Below are 18,793 nucleotides of genomic sequence, written 5' to 3'. Positions count from 1 at the left end.
CCCTAACCCTATATATAGAGATTCTCGGTGCGATGTTCTTATTGTCTATATAAGAAAAGGATTGTAATTTGAGGGTTCTGATCCTATACAAAATAGTGTGGTTAATTTTTTTTTTGTACTGGTTTTATTAAGTGGGGGGATTGGGATATTAATAATGCCTCAACAAGAGTCGAACCCACGACCCCTTCACTAAGAGGTGTTAGTTTCATCACTAGAACAACTCTGCATTAGCAGTGTGGTTAATTTCTAAAACCAATTTATTGAGTGAGTGATCCATTGGAGGTCGATGCTCCAGTTTATGCAGACTTCTAGCTAAGAAGAAACTTTTATTAATTCACTCAATATAATAGCTCATTTCCTTCATCTACATTGCAACAGCAGAAACAAGAATTATGAGCGGGAATAATTATTACACATTGAATATAATAGCTCCTTTCCTCTAGTAAACAACTAAATATAATTCTAGGGGTATATCATTAAATTTCATTTAGTATATAGAATCACATGTAGGGATCATTACAATATATCTCTCTTCCAGGAAAAAAGACTTGGAAAGACCGCTTTGAACCTCTAAAAGATGCACTGAAATGACTGAAATTGTTGAATTGCCACTGCGATGGACATTATTGGATAAACCATGGTAGAACTTACATGGCCCTTCTTCCTTCAATAGACTAGTTTACAAATCCTTCTTTATCAATTGTAGAGCTCTGCATGAGATAGTCTTGGAGTTGGGATGATAAGAAGTGGTTTTTTTTTCTTCAACATGATTCCAAATTCATCTGATAGATCAAGCTCTACATTTTCTGGCAATTTCCACGCAAAGGAATGCAAGAGAGAAGCTAACATATAAGTTGACATCCTCTCTGCTAAGGAAATCCCTGCACAAATTCTTCTTCCAGATCCAAAAGGAAGATAACTGAAGTTATTGCCCATATAATCATATTCCTTTTCATCTCTCAAGAACCTCTCTGGGAGAAACTCTGAAGGACTTCTCCATGCCTCAGGATCCCTGTGTATTTTCCAAATATTTAAAAACACATTAGCACCCTTAGGAATAGTAAACTGACCGACAGTGCATGATTGGCTTGGGCTGTGTGGGACCAAGAGTGGGAGCACTGGGTGCAATCTATGAGTTTCTTTGATCACTGCATTCAAATATGGCAACTTTGATATGTGGGACTCTTCCACTGTGTTAGTCAATCCAACTACTTGTTCTAATTCTTCTTGTGCTTTCCTCATCAAGCTAGGATTCTGCATCATCTCTGCAAATGTCCACTCTAATGTAGTGGTTGTGGTGTCTGTTCCACCAACAACAATGTCCTATTAACAAAATTGTAGATCTAAACAACATTAGTTTCGTACATAATCATAAGATGTAAGTTAATCTAATCTATAACTAGTATGGAGCAACAAAGCCAAGATATGAAATTTTCAATTAGAGCATGATCTATTATAAGATATGAAAAGATGATTACCAGTAACAAGGCCTTAAGTTGCTTCATGCTTAATACTTCTTTACCATCTCCTTGTTTCTTATTAAGCTCTAAAAGAATTTCCAAAAAATCTCTGCTCCCAAGATCATCTTTCGATGGCTTCTTCTCTTGCAGTGCTTCCATTTTAAGACGTTCATTGATTACTTTATCCAAGATTGAATCAACCCACAACGCCACCTCATTGGCTTTTCTTTCAATCCCTTGAAAATCAAATCTAGCAAGGATGGGAAACAAATCTGAAACATTGGTCTTAGCAATTAGAACAATTATTTCGCCAATCATTTTTCGAAACTCTACCCCAACGCTATCCTTTTCTTTGCTCTTTATTGCTCCTCCCCATAACATGTTCATAGTCATATCAAGCAAGGTTACAAAAATAAGATTACCAATGTCAACTGGTGTGCCAATGTTTGAATAAACTTCTCTGTGCATTTTTTGAATCTCCTGCCTACGTAGATTGTAGGAGGCATCAAGACTCTTTTTACTCATCATCTCTCGAACGAGTACCTTACGCATCATACGCCACTCTGGGCCATGGGGATTCCATACGATGTCGTTACCATCATATGCAGTGACTAGTGCTGCAATGGGTGGATTGTGATTGGCAAAAATTGCATCGTGGTCTTTAAAGATCTCTTTAGCCAAGGAAGATGAACTCACTACAACACAAAGTTTCTTACCTAATTGAAGTCTGAAGATAGGACCATAGGTTTCAGAAAGTTCAGAGAAGTATATATGGAGATCAGGTTTGAGGAAAGGGAGATTCCCAACCAAAGGCAAGCCTCTTGGTCCTGGCGGAAGAGGTAACAGCAGGTCCTCCTTTGTTGTGGTTGCTCTCTTTGAAAGCAATCTGTAAGTAGTGATTGCAAATACAAACACTGAAAGTGTAATGACTACTTGGATGATGAATTCTTGGCCATCTGCTTCAGTACTGTTTGATTGCCACCACCGTGACCAGCCATCACAAAGAAAACTGAGAATTTCACCTACAGGGATGGATGCCATGGTTAAAAGAAACTTCAGAAGTTATGATGAAGCAATATGAGTCCTCTCTCTATTGCTATCTCTTTTCTAGCTTCAGATAGTGTCTCACTAAAGAGTATGATTCTCAAATAGTGTCTCATTAAGCTTCTGATATTTTGAGATTTGTGGCCATCAAGGGATAGATGAAACTTGTGGACAACAATTACCTTAATAAGAACCAAACGAGACAAACGTAGATGAGAAGAACCAAACGCTACCCAGAAAGTCCAACAACCTGTTTTTCTACATTGCAGTCCCACAAATGCATATTTAATTTTTACAGACGTGCAGCACAAAATAAGGGTAATTATGTCATGTAAAGTATTCTTTAACCAGACAAAATCATGGGGTAAGGCTGTTTAGGAAAATTTTCTCCTTGAGACTCTGCTTGTGCAAAACCCTTCGGTACCAAGTTCGTCTGTTTTAAGTTAGTATTTAAGTTGCCATGCTCATAGCTTATAAACTCAAAGTAGAGTATACATGATTGAATTGGTTTGGAATGAACCTCCCTGTCCTCAGTGGCTGTGTGAATATTAATTGCTAATAAAGTACATATTGAATATTGCTCATGGCTACATGGTTAGATGACACTTGCAGTTCAGAACCTCTCTCTCTCTCTCTCTCTCTCTCTCTCTCTCTCTCTGATACATGACTTTATCTCAGTAATTCATGAATGGTTCAGATTCTAAGAGATTGTTGCCATGAGGAGATAAAAGACACTAGTGCTGGGTAAGTGTTGTTCTGTCAACATCTTTGTTGATAGAGAGATTTAGACAAAACTTACCAGAGATGATGCTAGAAGGGCTGCCTCTCTTCATAAAAGTTTCTTTCTTTTTATATATTGCAGAGCTCTACATTAGATAATCTGGGAGTTGGGATAATTACAAGTGATGTTCTTTTCTTCAACAGAAGTCCAAAATCTTCAGATAGATCGAGCTCTACATTTTCTGGCATTTTCCATTCGAAAGAATGCAAGAGGGAAGTTCAACTTATAAGTTGACTTGCTTCCTTTCTTCCAAGGGAATCCCTGCACAAATTTTTTTTTCAGATTCGAAAGGAAGATAGCTAATGTTATTGTCCCATGTAATCATATTCATTTTTGTCTCTCAAGAATGAAGAATTTCTACTGGAAGAACCGATCCAATACCTGGTCCAGACATGTTTGGGTAATTGTATTACAAATTCTTCAAACACACAAAAATGAAATTGCAATACAATTGAGAGATGAAGATCTTTAGCCAATCCGGAGAGTTTGAAATTGCAACCGAACGAACCACCGATCAATGAGGTTGAGTCACACCTTGAGTGCTGTCTATAAGGTAATTGATGCATCCTACTACCAAGGGTTCTTCGCACCACCACCTCCAAGATAAAGTAACTTCCAACTAGAAGATAAGGTAGTTCTTCTAGTTCCTTCAAGGAGCCAAAAGCTAGAGCACAATACTTAGACAACTCAATAAAGAAATTAATTTTGTAACACAAAATAATGTGAGAGTGAGGAGTGTTTCAATTGCACACCACATGCAAGTGTGAGGAAAGGTTGGGTCTATATAGGCCCAAACCTCACCTTACACCCCTTAAGATTCTTAAGGCAATGAATTGGATTTAATCTATTCAATAACCTCAACCCAACTCATGGTAATGGCCATTTGCCACCAAATCATGCGTCAAATAGTTTTTAAGATGAATCCAAAGTCTCCCCCAACCTATTTTATAAATTATGACTCCAAGATTTGAAGCAAGATTTAAAAACCCCAAATTTAAAACCCCCCCCCCAACCCAACCAACCCCCAAACCAAAAAATATTAAACCCAAAACACCCCCCCACCCCACACCAAAAACAAAAAAAATGAGAATTGATGGTCAATAATTAGAATTGAAGTAAATCCTACCCTTCAAGTAACCCCACCACACCACCATGATCAAGACCATTAAGACTCATGACCAATGTCATGAAGAGCCTCATAACCAAGGTCATGAAGGGCTTCCTTTACTCATGGTGCCTCATTACCACCATTACCTCATGGGTCCCACACACTAACAAAATAATAAAATAAAAAAAATGCAAAAAACTAATTTTGAAACTTAATATAGATAATATAGAGTTTAATAAAAAACCTAACAATACATGGATTCCATTTCCATCACTTAATACCGAACTGGGTCCAAACCAAATGCCTAGGTTGGGAACCATTTCACACTCATAGTCCATCATTATAAAGAGGTCCTTGTCTAATCTCAAAACACAGATTTTGAAACCAATGAATCTGCTCCTCTGCATGTTTTGGTCCGAAGAATCTTGCAACCCTAGCAGTGAAACAAGCGTCAGAGTTCCGCCACGGATTGAGCTTGAAGTCCGCAACTCGAAACGAAATTGAATGCAACAAAAATTCTGGGGTTGAAGATAAAGAAGAAACATAATAAAGAATAAATCAATTATTGAAATCTCAGTGATGCTAATACATACAGAGCAATGTAAAACGAACCAACAAATTCTGTATAACTCCACAATACAGCTTCTCTCTCGCATGATCCGAAGAACAACCGTTGCAGCACCAACACATTCTGGGTTTCACGTAAAATTTTGGAAAGATCATGTAATGATTAAACCTACAAATGGATCGGATTCGGTTCGGAGACACCAGTATCCGAATCCGATTAGCACAACCGCTATCCGTATTCGAACTCAAACCTGGTAGAAATTTAGAGAAGGCATCCAAATTTGAATCCGAAACTTTATCGAGTATCCGTTAATAATCCGATAGTTAACTATCGGATTATTAATTGGTGTTATTTTTTTATTTATTTCCTATTTCCAATTTCTGATTCTGATTACTGATTTTCGAATCCGATTATTAGTTCATTTTTTAGAGAAAATTGTTTAATACTTTACTTTAATCGGAGAAATTTTGATTTCCGATTATCCGGTTATTGATTACCGGGTATCCAAATCCGATTATCATTCCTTTTCACAGAAGAAAAAAAAAAAAAAAAAAGCTCTTCGGATAAATTTTTATGTCACCTCGCCATCAGGGGAGAACAATGTGCTTTCCTAATATTGGGTAGTTGAGAATCGTCAAGGGAATACATTGTTCTATGATGGGGAGGTGATTATAATGAAATCTCTTTTACTTCCATTTAACATTAACGTTTTATGGGTTTGAATAAAAAAGAAAAAAGGTTTAACACAAAATAAATGAGTCAGAACCTTCTAATTTACTAGAGTGATGATATTCTGAAATTCTGAAATGCTTTTTAAGCATTTTTCTTTTAAGTACCCAACTGGATTCAAGAAATAATCCACAACAAGGTAGATACGAAATGGGTGAACAGAAAGAAGGTGAAAGAAGGTGAAGTAGCAACAGCTATCCCTCATTCTCACTCCATCCAATATAATCTTTCTCATAGAGTAGTTTGGCACCTTTGACGAGACAGAGATCATACAATCATGTACCTCAACCTCATGCTATTCTGTATTACTCTCAAAGGACTACCAAGGGAGGACTTCTCATTTGTGAAGCCACAGGCGTTTCAGACGCTGCACTTGGGTACTACCCAGATACACCTCTGGACAGATGACCAGATTGAAGCCTGGAAGCCTATAGTTGATTCTGCCCATGAAAAGGGTGGCATCTTCTTCTGTCAACTTTGGCATGTGGGAAGAGTTTCTATTTCTGATTATCAGCCAAATGGACAAGCTCCTGTATCATCGACAGACAAAGCTTTGAAGCCCATGCATCAGACAAAGCAATGATTTTAGAGTTGCTGCAAGAAATGTTATGAAAGCAGTTTTTGATGGAATTGAGATCCATGGAGCTCATGGATACCTTCTTGAGCAGTTCATGAGAGATGAAGTTAATGATGGAGCAGACAAATATGGTGGGAGCTTAGAAAACCGTTGCGGCTTCACTCTGGAAGTAGTTGAGGCAGTCATTGATGAGATTGGAAGTGATAAACTTGGAATTAGGTTCTCAGCTTTTGTTGATGATATGGAGGCTAGAGATTCAAACCCAGAAGCTTTGGGGCTTTACATGGCTAAATCCCTTAATCAGTATGAGATACTCTACATCCACATGGTTGAGCCACGAACGAGAAAAGACATGCAAAAGCCTGAATACTCTCAGAGTCTTCTACGTATGAGGGAAGGTTTCAGAGGTACTTCCATCATTGCTGGGGGGGGAATGATAAGGAAGAAGGCAATGAAACCATTTCTAAAAGAAAATTTGATCTTGTGGCTTATGGCCAATGGTTTCTGTCTAATCCAGATTTGCCAAAGATGTTTGAGCTTGACGCTCCCCAATCGTTTGTTTCATCTTTTTCTTGTTTGAATCCTTGTGTAATGTGAAGTGGGAAGTGACTGATAAAGTGATGATTCAGAAATACAAAGCAATTATGAGGACTGTGAGAATGTTTCCCTTCCTTTACTTCAGGATATGCTTCCGGCCATGTACTTTTATTTCTTTTCTGGCTCATATGATGTTTGTTTACTTTCACCCAAGCAAAAATAAAGTTATTCTTTACCAAAAAAAAAAAATAAAGTTATTCTGTAGAAGGGGAAAAAGAAATACAGTAAGCATTATAGGGCAACCCCAAATGTTCTCAAAAGAATCCAACATATAAAGCTCAGTTGGTAGAAACTAATGCTATGGACCATAGATCAAATAATCTAAATAGGATACTAGCTATGGTAGATCAATTACAGTTCTTTCTTCTTCTTTTCTTTTACCTCTCTTGGTGGGTGTGCAACATTAACTTCAACTCTAGTATCTGTTCTTTTCCAACTTAGCCATTTCATAATTGCTATCAGCAGGCAGATAAGCTATCTTAGTGGAAGTCTTGGATAAGCTAATATTCCATGAAGTTCTGATTCATTAACTTGAACTAGTCAGGAACAGAGTGAAACTCTTGATTCTCCAATGGACAGTTTGATTCAAGACTAGCCATGAAGCAATGTTTAAGAAGTCTAAGATAAAAAAAAGTAGAGCACCTCAAGACATCAGAAAGACCAATATGATTTTGATCAAGTAGAGGTCAGGATTTAATATAGACAGATAATCTAAATGTGAATCAGATCAGTTTCTTTCTGTATAACTCCTCACAAGCTCATTAACTAGGGCCGGGTATCTCCAGACAAAAAGGAATGTAATAAACAAGTTCAATCACAAAATGGCCAACTGAGTTTCCTCCACACAGACCCAACCCCCCCCCCCCCCCCCCAAAGCACAAAAAAAAAAAAAAAAAAAAAAAAAAAAAAAAAAGAGAGAAAGAAAGAAAGACAACAGAAGGCCAAGTGGAAACTTCATGTGTAAAGTGAAAATATCATAGGGGAAACTTATCTTTTAAGAATGTTTCAACCCTGATTTTATGTTAAGAAACAGAAACCGTCGTAAGTATCACGGCTGGTGCAATGTCCCTTCATTCTCGTGGTGATTGTCAACTGGAAGACTCACCACAGGAATATCCAAGCTGCTTCGCTCTGCTTCGGGGGATATTCTTACATCAGCTATCCTTGCCTCAGTAGTCCTAATATCACTCCATTCCCCATCTCTGACTACACAGGGATCAACTTGATTTACAGACAACTGGACCATGCCATCCTCTGAAATTGGTATAGCTCTTGAATCAGTGAGACAGGCCTTATCTACATTTTCTTGCGAGAAGTCTACATGCTTCGTTAATGGAAGGGTGTCCCCAGCACCTGAGCATGACTCCGTTTTCTCTTCAAAAACTTGTTTTGGATCACTCCGCTGCCTGTAACAAAAAAAATGTTCAACTTTGCTATATTCTTGTACCCAAGAAGACCAAAAGGAGTGGGGAAAAAAGGATATTACCAAGATAAGTGAGTTCTACAAATGAATTCATGTAAGCTATCACCGGTACCTGGTCTAGAACTAACTTTTTTGCAAAATATTGGACCCAGGTTACCATTCCTTGCTGTGATTAGCTTTGGTTTATTTTATCCATGCCCCATAGCCTGGTTGTATTTTTGGTTGGGATCCCCCCCCCCTTTTTTTCTTTTGCAGCCCTTGCTTTCTTAGCAGGGCCTTTTTATTGCCTCATCTTGTCCCCTCTCGGCCTCTCCCCACCCTTCCCCCTTCTTTTTCTCCTCCCCTTTTGGAAAAAGATGTTCCACCATTTATAGCAAGCTAATTGGACATGTTTTCACATCTAATTACAACCATATCCATATCATCCATTCAACCTCTCCAAACAGGTACTACAAAATAAACCTACCAGAAAAAGGAAAATCAGAAAACATACCTTTCTAGTTGTCCTTGCAACATATTTACATATGCTAGGAGCTTTTCCTTCTCCTTCACAGCAGCCAATTCTTTCTCTACAGCTTCTTTTACCTTTGCTTCAGCATTTGCCTCTGAAACCCTCGCCCTCTCTTCAGCCCTAACGACAGCCCCTTCCAATATCACAACACGTTCTCTAGCTTTTGCAAGCTCTGAACGCCATAGGTGTGCCTCCTGAAGAGCAGTATCTCTTTGCTGTAATAGTTGATCCCTTTCCCTACTTAGAACCTCAACCTTTTCTTCGAATGCTCTTGACTACAATTTAGAAAAAAGAAATCAATGAGGATTTATAAGGCAATTAATATATATATATATATATGGTGACATAGTGACGTTAAAAAAAGGGTATTTTGTTGCTAAAAGAATCTGAGTAACCAGGAACCTATATGATGCAGCTTCAGTTAGAAAGAGTCTTGGAAATCAAATCCACATTAACCTGAACATCAGTAGGAAGAAGGGCCATAAAGGATTTGGGTATGTTTAAAGAGTGGGATGTCAATATTTCAATCAAAAAGCATAGTCAATCCTGTTCTTCCTCACAGCAGAGGCTGAAACTCCAGTTTCTTATTGCAATATTGGATGCATAAGCGAAAAACTTTCCCTGTATATGTATGTACATCCAAAAGTAGGTTAAGTAAAGTCAAAACAATCCCACCTAGGAGCAAAAACGTGTAGAGTCTTGGCAGAAGGGTTTCATTATGTAGGCCATTTAAAGGGCCCAGATATGGGTAGGAGGTCAAAAATGGGATCTATAAGTTAGTTGAGTTGGGATGTGTGCTCATATATTGTAAAACCAATTGTGGTTTGAGATTGTTCTTTTCCATGCCAATCTGGCTCCCCTTGATAGATGATGTAATAGGTAGTTTAGCACTTTCCCATTGGTTCAACAATGGAAAACTATTATTTCTTATCAGGTGAAAGATGTAAGCTCTCCCTTTAGCCAGTAAAAAGTGAAGTACCTACGGATACATGTAAGGCCTTCAGGACATCACAACAGTATGCAAACGCCCAATGCTAAAGCTTCAATTCATCTTTTTCTTTCTCCAAAAATTTCCTTTTTATTGCAATGTAAGGACCATTTATATCTTGGCTAAATCTTTACAAGAAATAGAAATTTAATAGACTGAAAATAGAAACTAATATCCTAGTAACTAGTGACAATAGAATCTTATGGAAATAGAAACAGAAACTAATTAAAATTAGAAAGTACCAAAATAAATCTCCCAATAATAAGATCTTCATGCAATCTGATTTTGGGCCCAACGAGTTCTCTATGAAATATTCCCAATATGTCAAATAATGGGCCATGACACTGTCACGTGAACAGTGACATGAATAGTATTTTGGCCTCCTTTCTCTATGTTTTGTCCCAATAAGCAGTCCAGGATGATTAGTTAAAATTGTGGAGCACCTTCTCCTTGGACTAGCTGGCTAGTTAAAGTGGCCTTCAATGTTAGTTCGAATTGGTTCCTAGCCGGTTGTCCTACATCAGTTTTTCTCCCCTTTCATTCATCACTGCTACAAGACACGCCCCTTCCATAGTCAAGCTAAAGTTAGAAGAAAGGGGAACAATAGCTTCCCAAAAAAGGTGGTTGTCGAACTTTTGGGTTCGCCATAGTTGTCTAACCCATCTACTGGGGTAGGCCTAAGGGTGAAGCCAAGATTCAACATGGTGGGGGGCGGCAAATAATGAGAGTCTAGATGACCTCCCCGTTGGGGAGCACTGACGTTTTTTTCACCACAATTATTGTATGGGGCTCATATGGCATCCCACCTCTGAATTATTTTATCATGTTCAGACGTGGGCCCACACATTAAAAATACAGGTAAATTATTGAGAATGACATTTTTACCCTAATAAAATATAGGTAAACTAAAGCACGAGGATAGCTAACAAAGAGAATATCTTACAAAATCAACATAACAAAAAAAAATGGGATTGGCTAGATGCAAACCAATGGATCATGGAAGTTAGTTACCCTACAAACTACAGATATTCCATTCACAATATAAAATCAGATAAAATGAATAACAAAAATCAAAAAAGACAATATAAAATCAACCAAAAAAGATAACAAAAAAAAAAAAAAAAAAAAGAGAGAGAGAGAGAGAGAGGAAAGAGGAGAGCATAAATAGGGAGAAATTTTATTTATTTATTTATTTTTTTGGATGATTAAATAATTCATTACCAAAGAGAATAAATACAATAGCACAAACAACAAGCAATCGACAAGCGAGATAAAGCAAGAAAATGCCTCAACTAACAAGCAGCCTAAGAGGCATCGAGCCAAACAAGAATTTAAGGGCACTAATAATAGCAAACTTGTTACATAGCACAAGAGATCCAAAGCCATACTTTGGACATGGACCAACTAGCAACAATAAAAGCAAAGAGGCCCAAGGATAAACGAAGAGACAATGAGCCAAGCAAGAATTTAGGGCAAACTTGATACATAGCACAAGAGATCATAACCATACTTTGCACAAGGACCAGCGCAGCAGTATCACAATTGCAAGGGTAGGTAGCAGCACAAGAAAGAGATAAAGAACTAAGAACAGAGCAGCAGTATCACAATTGCAAGGGTAGTTAGCAGCACAAGAAAGAGATAAAGAACTAAGAACAGATTAGACTTCAAAATAAATTGAGAGTTCAAGATTGATAGCTTTCATGGTCTTCCCCCAAAGCCAAAGAAGCCGTCAATGGCTAAACTCTTGAGGATTTTGAAGCCAATCCCAGAAACAGGAAGGGAAGAGAAGGAGAAACAAAGGGAGAAGAAAGGGCTGGGAACAAATCAAGGTTGGAAAAATTCGGAGAGATCAACAATGAAGGCCCTCGTGGCTTCCCCCAAAGCTAGCGAGACAATCAAAGGCAAGAATCCTCAACAAACAAATTGAAACCATGAAAGAGTTCGACCAACCACAAGAGAGAACAGAGAGAGGAGAAGAAGAGATAGAGGGAGTAGAGCTGATCTCGAATCAGAGAACAAGCTCAACCAAGCCTCGGCAAACAGGGAAAGGGAGCAGCTCGGAGCAGGGAGAAATTTTAGGGATTCATAAGTTAGTTTCTAATTGGGATTTAACTATTTCTTCCTTAAAAATAGGGTTTTAATTGTAACCCTTAGATAATTATTGAGTGACATTTTTATCCCTTATCTATACCTTTAAAAAATTATTCCAATATTATTTCTTTTTATTATTTTTTTTTTTGGGGGGGGGGGGGAATAATAATATTTCACTTGTGGGAAGAGGAAAAAAATGGATGAAATAAAGGAACTAAAAAAAATTTTTAAAAAATTGAGAGGGTGGGGGGGCATGTATAGCTCCACCCCTAGCTAGGCCTACAAATTTTCTTTAGGCCCACTTGGAGGTCACCAACGAATAAGCCAAATATATCATCTTAGGGTAAGCCCACTCTCTTGTTTTACTAAGCTGGGCCAAATGCAACAAGCGGCCTAGCACTAGGGGAGGAATTAATCAATCCTTGTTCTTAAATCAGCCACCAGTCCAGTGAGAACCCTCCCTTAGACCATCTCTTCTCCAGCAGGATCCATTCTTGCAACCGTAGCCCTAATCTTCTTCCCAATTTCTGCCACCGAATCTGAGATGACTATCTCCTCTCAATTGTGGGCACAAGGACGCTAGAACTCATGCAATTTCTGTCCCCACATCACTCGTGAGCCTTCCCCCATCTTATGGTCCTTCCATTTCTGGTGCTGTAGCTAAACCGAGATCCACCATTCTCGCCATTTCCCCACTCTTGAAGACCTCTTGTTCCTCCTCCGTGAAGAACTCAATTAGAGCTTCACCACCATTGTTTTGGTTAGCCATATCTTTGCAGCTAGTCTGAATAGCTTTGAAATTTCTTTTGGCATCTTCTGCAAAATCCACCTTCACTGCTTCAATGGATACAAATGTTAATGTTTCATATATGGTGTCACAAGAAGTGCCTTCAACCTGTCTGAACTCTATGTCTTCTAACTCTCTCGGTACAACAACTGCTTGTTCACCGAAGTCTAGTTTCAGGGTTTCGTTAAAGCTTGGCCAATCAACCTCCGGCCATTTTCTCCAGTAGACCAATCCAAGGCATCCCCTTCTAAGTGTTGGAGAGCTACACCCAGTCGATAATCTGATGAGCCATATACATATAAGCATCCAGACTCCCTTTAGTGGAAAACATGGACAATCCAGCCTCCATCTTTTTTCCCTTGGATCGAACTCATTCTGATACCAATTTGATAAAAAACCATTAATCGACAATGGGATTGATCAACTACGGATACAAGAACTATTACAAGACAACCAAAAATAAGCAAGATAATCTGGTTACAATGATGCTAGTCACCCCCTACAGCAACATTGCTGCCCCTCAGTGAAGGGCTGCCTAAAACACTCATAAAGCAACTGATGATCCCTCCTCACATCTTCCCCCCCACCTCCACTAACAGCAGTTGGTTATGGTATCTCTCTCCCCTCCACATGTCATGCTCTTAGGGCCCTATCACTCTCTAGTCAAATCTACTTACTAGCACACCCTACGACTAGACTGTTTTTACCATATTTCAAATCTATCCTTGTGCTTAATTTGAGTTTCTGTTACTCAAAAAAAAAAAAAAAAAAAACAAAACAAAACAAAAAAACAAAAAGAAAAGGAGAGAGCAAAAAGAAGAAGAAGAAGAATCTGTAACACCCCCCCCCCCCTTTTTTCTGTTAGTTCCTGCAATTTCAGACTTCAGACCATACAACGGGTTGCAATTGACATCTGATTCTAGTCAATGAATGTTGAATACTAAAAATTTGTCTTATCTATGAGATTCCGACTCCCTACCAAAACCTAACTATTTTGGTGAAGAATTGGTAAATTTGGCATATAATTTTGATTCATTTCATATCAACCCTAGTCTAAGTAAAAAATTTCTCTGAAAATTTCACATATAGACTTTGCAATTTTATAGACTTTTCTTGTAATATTTTTGACGTAATTGGACCTTATCTGAACCGTTTTCAGTGGCGGAGCCACATTGGGGCCGGAGGGGGGATTTTTTAAAATTTAGATTAATTCAGCATTTTCTCCTAGTTTCTCTCACTTCACATGTGAAATACCACTATTTCCCCCCCCCCAAATTAAAAATAAAAGTTTAACATAAAGATGATGGGTATAAATGTCATTCTTAATCATTATCTGATGGTTACCATTAAAACCCCAGTTTTAAGGAATAAAAAGTTATATCTTAATTAAAAACTAACTCATGATCCATGAATTTCTTCCTATTTATTCTCTCATTTTTTCATTCCTATATATTCTCTCCTAATCTCCATCTTTTATTCCCTAATTTTTTTCTCTCTTTTTTATCTCACATGTCTCACAAAACATTGAAGTAGTTAGTAGACACTGAAGTCTTCCTAAATCTTCTCCACAATTATCAGGTATTCACTTTCTTTTTCTCAAATCTCTCTCTCTCACTCAGGATTTTTCTAGATTTCTTTTAGAAAGCATAATTGAATTTTTCTTTTACTTCGTTGTTCTTTCTTTCTCGTAGAATTACAATTCTACTAATAGCAATTTAAATCTCATTAGAATTTAGCCATTGATTTTATCATATCTAATCATAATCATTGATTTTTTTTTAATCCCTAAAATTTCGATTCCTATTAATAGAAATTTAAATCTCGTTTAAAATTCCGGCCGTCAATTTTATGAGATCTAATCGTAATCATTTAATTTTATTTTTGAATCCCTAACCTTCGATTTGTACTAATAGCAATTTAAATTTTAAGTTTTATTAGTTGGATGTTTAGAATTTCAGCCATTAATATTATTAGATCTAATCATAATGATTGAGTTTTTTTTTTTTTTTTTTTTACTTAATTTATGGAAATTGATTGTTTTCCCATATTTAGTTAATAAACTTCAAATCTATCTTTTTTTTCCTACAATTTCTCCAACATTTTTCTTTCATGATTTTTTAATGTTTTTCTCCCACAATTTTAGCCCCTATGCTTTATTTCAATATATTTTTTTCTAATTTACTTATAATTGTGTTATATATATTTTAGTCTTCATATTAATTTACCTACATTTTTAATGTGGACCCCACTACCGAATATAATAAAATAATTCAGAGGTGAGACCCACAATAGGTCCCGCATTGGCCCACATAATATATATGGTGAAAAGACATTAGTGCCCGTCCGACGAAGAGGCGATCTATACTTATTATTCCCCCCCCCCCATGTTCAATCCTGGCTCCGCCCCTGACCATTTTAACTATCTACTGAGGTTTCCTTGTTTCTGGTTTTGACTATTCATTTTGTGATCCAGTTTGAGCTATGTTCTTGGTTTAGATTCGATATGCTTCAAAATTCATAGACAAGTTTTTTCCTAAGTGGGGGGAAATTGATTCAGATAAATTTGAGAAGTTACATTAGTTTAGTGGAGATAAGCTTTGGGTTGAGTTGCACATGTGTTAGAACTTTGGTCCAAGGGGTTTCCATTCTAATAGGAATGCTTAGCTTATTAATTGGTTAAAGGAAGATTACCTTCTTTAGTTTAAGCTCTCTTGGTTTGGAATTTTTTTTTTTTTTTAAAGCTGAGTTTGCTCCTCTTTTCTTGTTGAATGCATGATGTAATAGGTTATTCTGAAGCTTTATTATTGGATAGATTATGGGACCTCTTGTTTCTCATAGGGTGAATAATTTAAGCTCCAGCATCACCAATTATAGGCTACAAGAGTAGCTACTAGTGCATTTAAAGCCTTCAAGTCATCACATGATATAAAGAAATATAGACATTCAATTTTCCCTTCGTAGATTCAATATACTTTGTGGACTCTCAGTGAAGACAAGTTAATTCATTTATGGAAGAGTGGATTCCTAATCTGGTATGTTATTCTATCTGTCTAGCTACAAGTTAAGATCAGAATTCTTTCATCTTTACACCATGCAATTTTCTTCTGCCAGAAAATTCTAGGTTCCAGGTTTGTAGTAAAAAGTTGAGTCTGGTTACTGAAGTAACTGTTGATCAAACCCGTCATTCTTGTTATCTGATTGCCGGTTTGCTGATCCAATTCATTTTCTGTTTTGAATCCAGTCATCTACCTGATTTCAAGCTTCCTGGTTCAGCTGATATTTTTAAAATTCCGATCTCTAATACTGAACATTTATTATTTCTGATTCTGGTTTCTCTTTATTAATTAATCATAAACCTCAATCCTTTTTTTTTCTTCTTTTTCTTGGGGTGTAATGGCTGTTTGAATCCTCTCTTGCATAAAGGACACTATCTAGCTTGGAGTTTCAGTATCTGTATCTGGGTTTCTTCCTTTTTCCCTACTATTATCCTGTTGCAATCTAATCTCATTCTGGAATTCTTCAGGTTCAAGCTTGGGGATATTTTCTGCATTGCTCATGGTATTTCATGCCATCATCACTTTTATGAAGCATCCATATAACACTACCCGGGACCAACCATAGTGTTAAGGCATCCCATAGGCATTCAGTTACCCATTGCTGAATGATTGCATTGGGTGCCTAGATGCCACCTACTCGTCCTCTTGTTGGCTTGATATCCAAGCCCGCTCAAACACCTAGGCTTCCAAGATAGCGTGATAACAGTTGGAAACAACCCAAGTTCTGGACTTCACTTTGTGACAGTAAAAACATCTGAAAAGGTTCCTGGGGGTTCCGAGGCAGGGGACAAGCGTCCTTCTTTGGTGGTTAAAATATGGGAATATGCAGCAAAGTATAGATAAACTTAGCATAGCAGAGTTGAAAATGTTGAGATTTAAGATGGATCTTGGGCAAAACTAGCAATTAGGCATGATCATATTAGAGCTAAGTTCGGAAAAGCACTGACCCATGATAAGCTACAAGAGACATGTCTGAATTGGCATGGTCATATTCAATGGAGGCCTTAGGAAGCTCCAGTGTGGTTTAGGGATTTGATTCATATTGGAGGAATAAAAAGAGCCAAGGTCAAACCTAAAATAAGCATAGGAGAAGTGGTGAAGAAAGACATGCTTAGCTTAGGCCCACAATACAAAATTTGATCGAAACATGCAAAATTTCAATAGAAACTTCGCATTTTTGGAACCTCGAAGCAAAACTTTGGGTGACCAAAAAAAATCCCAAGTTTCAATCAAAACCGTTGAAACCTCAAAACCTAGTTCAACTCAGCTGGACTAGCTAGTTCATGAGGAAAGAAATTCCCAAATTTCATGAGAAACAAGAGAAATTTTATGGAAACTAGGGAAATTTCATGGAAACCTGGGACTTTTTCCTACAAGTTTCGTAGTTTTCCCAAATTTTCAATTTTTTTAGTTTCTTTCATATTTCCCCAAATACCCCCTCCATCAGGATTTAAGACATCCCTATCCAAATTGTGTATTCTCATTATCTTAGGTATGTTGATGACTAGACTTATAAAGTTACAGTTATCGATAACCTTGACAACCATAGGCATAAAATGTCATGGGATGTCTACGTTTGTTGGTTGAAGGAGAGAATTTTACAGACAAGGTACTACTCAGCTCACGGGATGAACCCACCAAGGCATTACTCTTGGCACTGAGTTGTACTTTCCTTTTAATGTCAGTTACTTTGTATTTGACATTTTGAACTTAGAATTATTTATTAAATTTTATATACTTAAGTTTATAGTGTACTTTTTGGACAACTCTACATTGATGTTATGTACATTGAATGACATATCTGACTTTTTTAGTAAACTGCATATGTCAATGTGTTCTTTATACTCTAATTAGCTCAAATGCAAAGTCACGCTCTAAAACCTATCGAAACTTGCAAAAAAAAGTCCCAAGTTTCCTCAAAATTTCTCAGTTTCCCACCTAGGTTTCCCATTTTCACTTGGTCGAAACATGAGTTTCCCTCAAATTTTTTTCTATGCTTAGGCCTCATGTCATGTATGACTTTGAATATAACAGACTAGAGAGCAAGGTCCATGTGGTCAATTCCATTTAGTTTGGACAAGGCACTGTTGTTGTTGTTGTTGTGGAAATAAAGAGATTTTAAATTGAGCTTGTTCCCTTTATGAAAAAAAAAAATCATTAATAAGTATGGTGTGGAAGTATGCCATGGAGGCATGGGTTAAGGTGAATGTAACTATTGACATTATCTACAGTATTGTCAGAAAAAAGAATAGTTTTAAAGAAGAATAATGCTCCTTATCAGCAAAATTTATCTTCAGCATAAAGAAGCAAAAAATATATTTTTTAAAATGCACGTTTGGCATGGGAAGGAAAATGACGAAACAAAGAACAAAATCTTGAAAAACATTCTTATCAGTTTGAACATCACCAATCACATTAAATGTAGTTCCAGAATATCCTCTACACCATTCAAGAGAAGAATATGTTGTTACCTTCAACATGGCTGACTCTAGCTGTTTCTCTGAATCCTTTGTTAAGCGCTCAATTTCAGCAAAAGCAATTCTTCTATGTTCATCCATTGTATAAGCTGCAGATGCTGCAGCCTCAGCTGCTTCAGCGGTTTGAGATAATTTCTCTGCAATTTCTTTTATTGTTGAATCTCGTGCACGAAGATCCCTAGCCAGTTGCTGTAGTTCCTCATCCTTCACTCGTAATGTCTCCTATTAACCAATGGCAAAGACAAATTAATGACAGCAAGCATATTTTATACTGATTTGGCCAAGAACATAGTATATGAAATGTGACTTGCTTATGAGTACAAGCGTCTACAAAAAGAGTCTAGAAATTGCAATATTTTCCAGCTAAATATGAGGTTGCAAACTTCAAAACCAGCAAAGTTGATAGCACAACTCTTCTTGAAGGTCACAAGCTATGGCCAAACATGAAATGGGATCTCTATTATTTGCAACTGGAATGTGTACTTGACAGCCTATAACAGATCAACACTACCAAAATAACATTTCATGAAGTAAATGAAAATGAAAACATACCACTGGCTACTTGCCACCAGTGACAAAATTAAGGAAATGAGTAA

The 18,793-nt window shown here is 37.2% G+C and overlaps 2 protein-coding genes and 1 pseudogene across 2 annotated transcripts in view; 1 reads left to right on the top strand and 2 right to left on the bottom strand.

Annotated features, from left to right (window-relative positions):
- Positions 1-323: 323 nt before the first annotated feature.
- LOC149005947 (flavonoid 3'-monooxygenase CYP75B137-like) lies at positions 324-2,598 on the bottom strand. Its single transcript, XM_089135648.1, has 2 exons — positions 1,479-2,598; positions 324-1,323 (listed from the first exon to the last, which is right to left on the bottom strand). The coding sequence occupies exons 1-2, from the start codon at positions 2,499-2,501 to the stop codon at positions 697-699; spliced, it is 1,650 nt and encodes a 549-aa protein (XP_088991774.1). The 5' UTR covers positions 2,502-2,598; the 3' UTR covers positions 324-696.
- A 3,075-nt stretch (positions 2,599-5,673) lies between these two features.
- LOC149005946 (putative 12-oxophytodienoate reductase-like protein 1 pseudogene) lies at positions 5,674-6,864 on the top strand (annotated as a pseudogene).
- Positions 6,865-7,754: 890 nt separating this feature from the next.
- The window catches only part of LOC149005945 (uncharacterized), a 52,497-nt gene continuing 41,458 nt past the window's right edge, over positions 7,755-18,793 (bottom strand). Inside the window, exons 8-10 of the mRNA XM_089167840.1 lie at positions 18,192-18,419; positions 8,781-9,073; positions 7,755-8,270 (exon numbers count right to left, since the gene is read on the bottom strand). Of these exons, the coding sequence (XP_089023966.1) occupies positions 7,913-8,270; positions 8,781-9,073; positions 18,192-18,419 (879 nt within the window). The 3' untranslated portion in view covers positions 7,755-7,912. The remainder of the gene's footprint in view (positions 8,271-8,780; positions 9,074-18,191; positions 18,420-18,793) is intronic.

This window comes from Hakea prostrata, chromosome 9 (assembly GCF_041222555.1).
Source record: "Hakea prostrata isolate BN-2017 chromosome 9, UWA_Hpros_2, whole genome shotgun sequence".
In the NCBI taxonomy this organism is placed as follows: Eukaryota; Viridiplantae; Streptophyta; class Magnoliopsida; order Proteales; family Proteaceae; genus Hakea; species Hakea prostrata.
The sequence above is the reverse complement of the archived record's forward strand: the minus strand, read 5'-3'. Positions and strand labels throughout refer to the sequence as shown.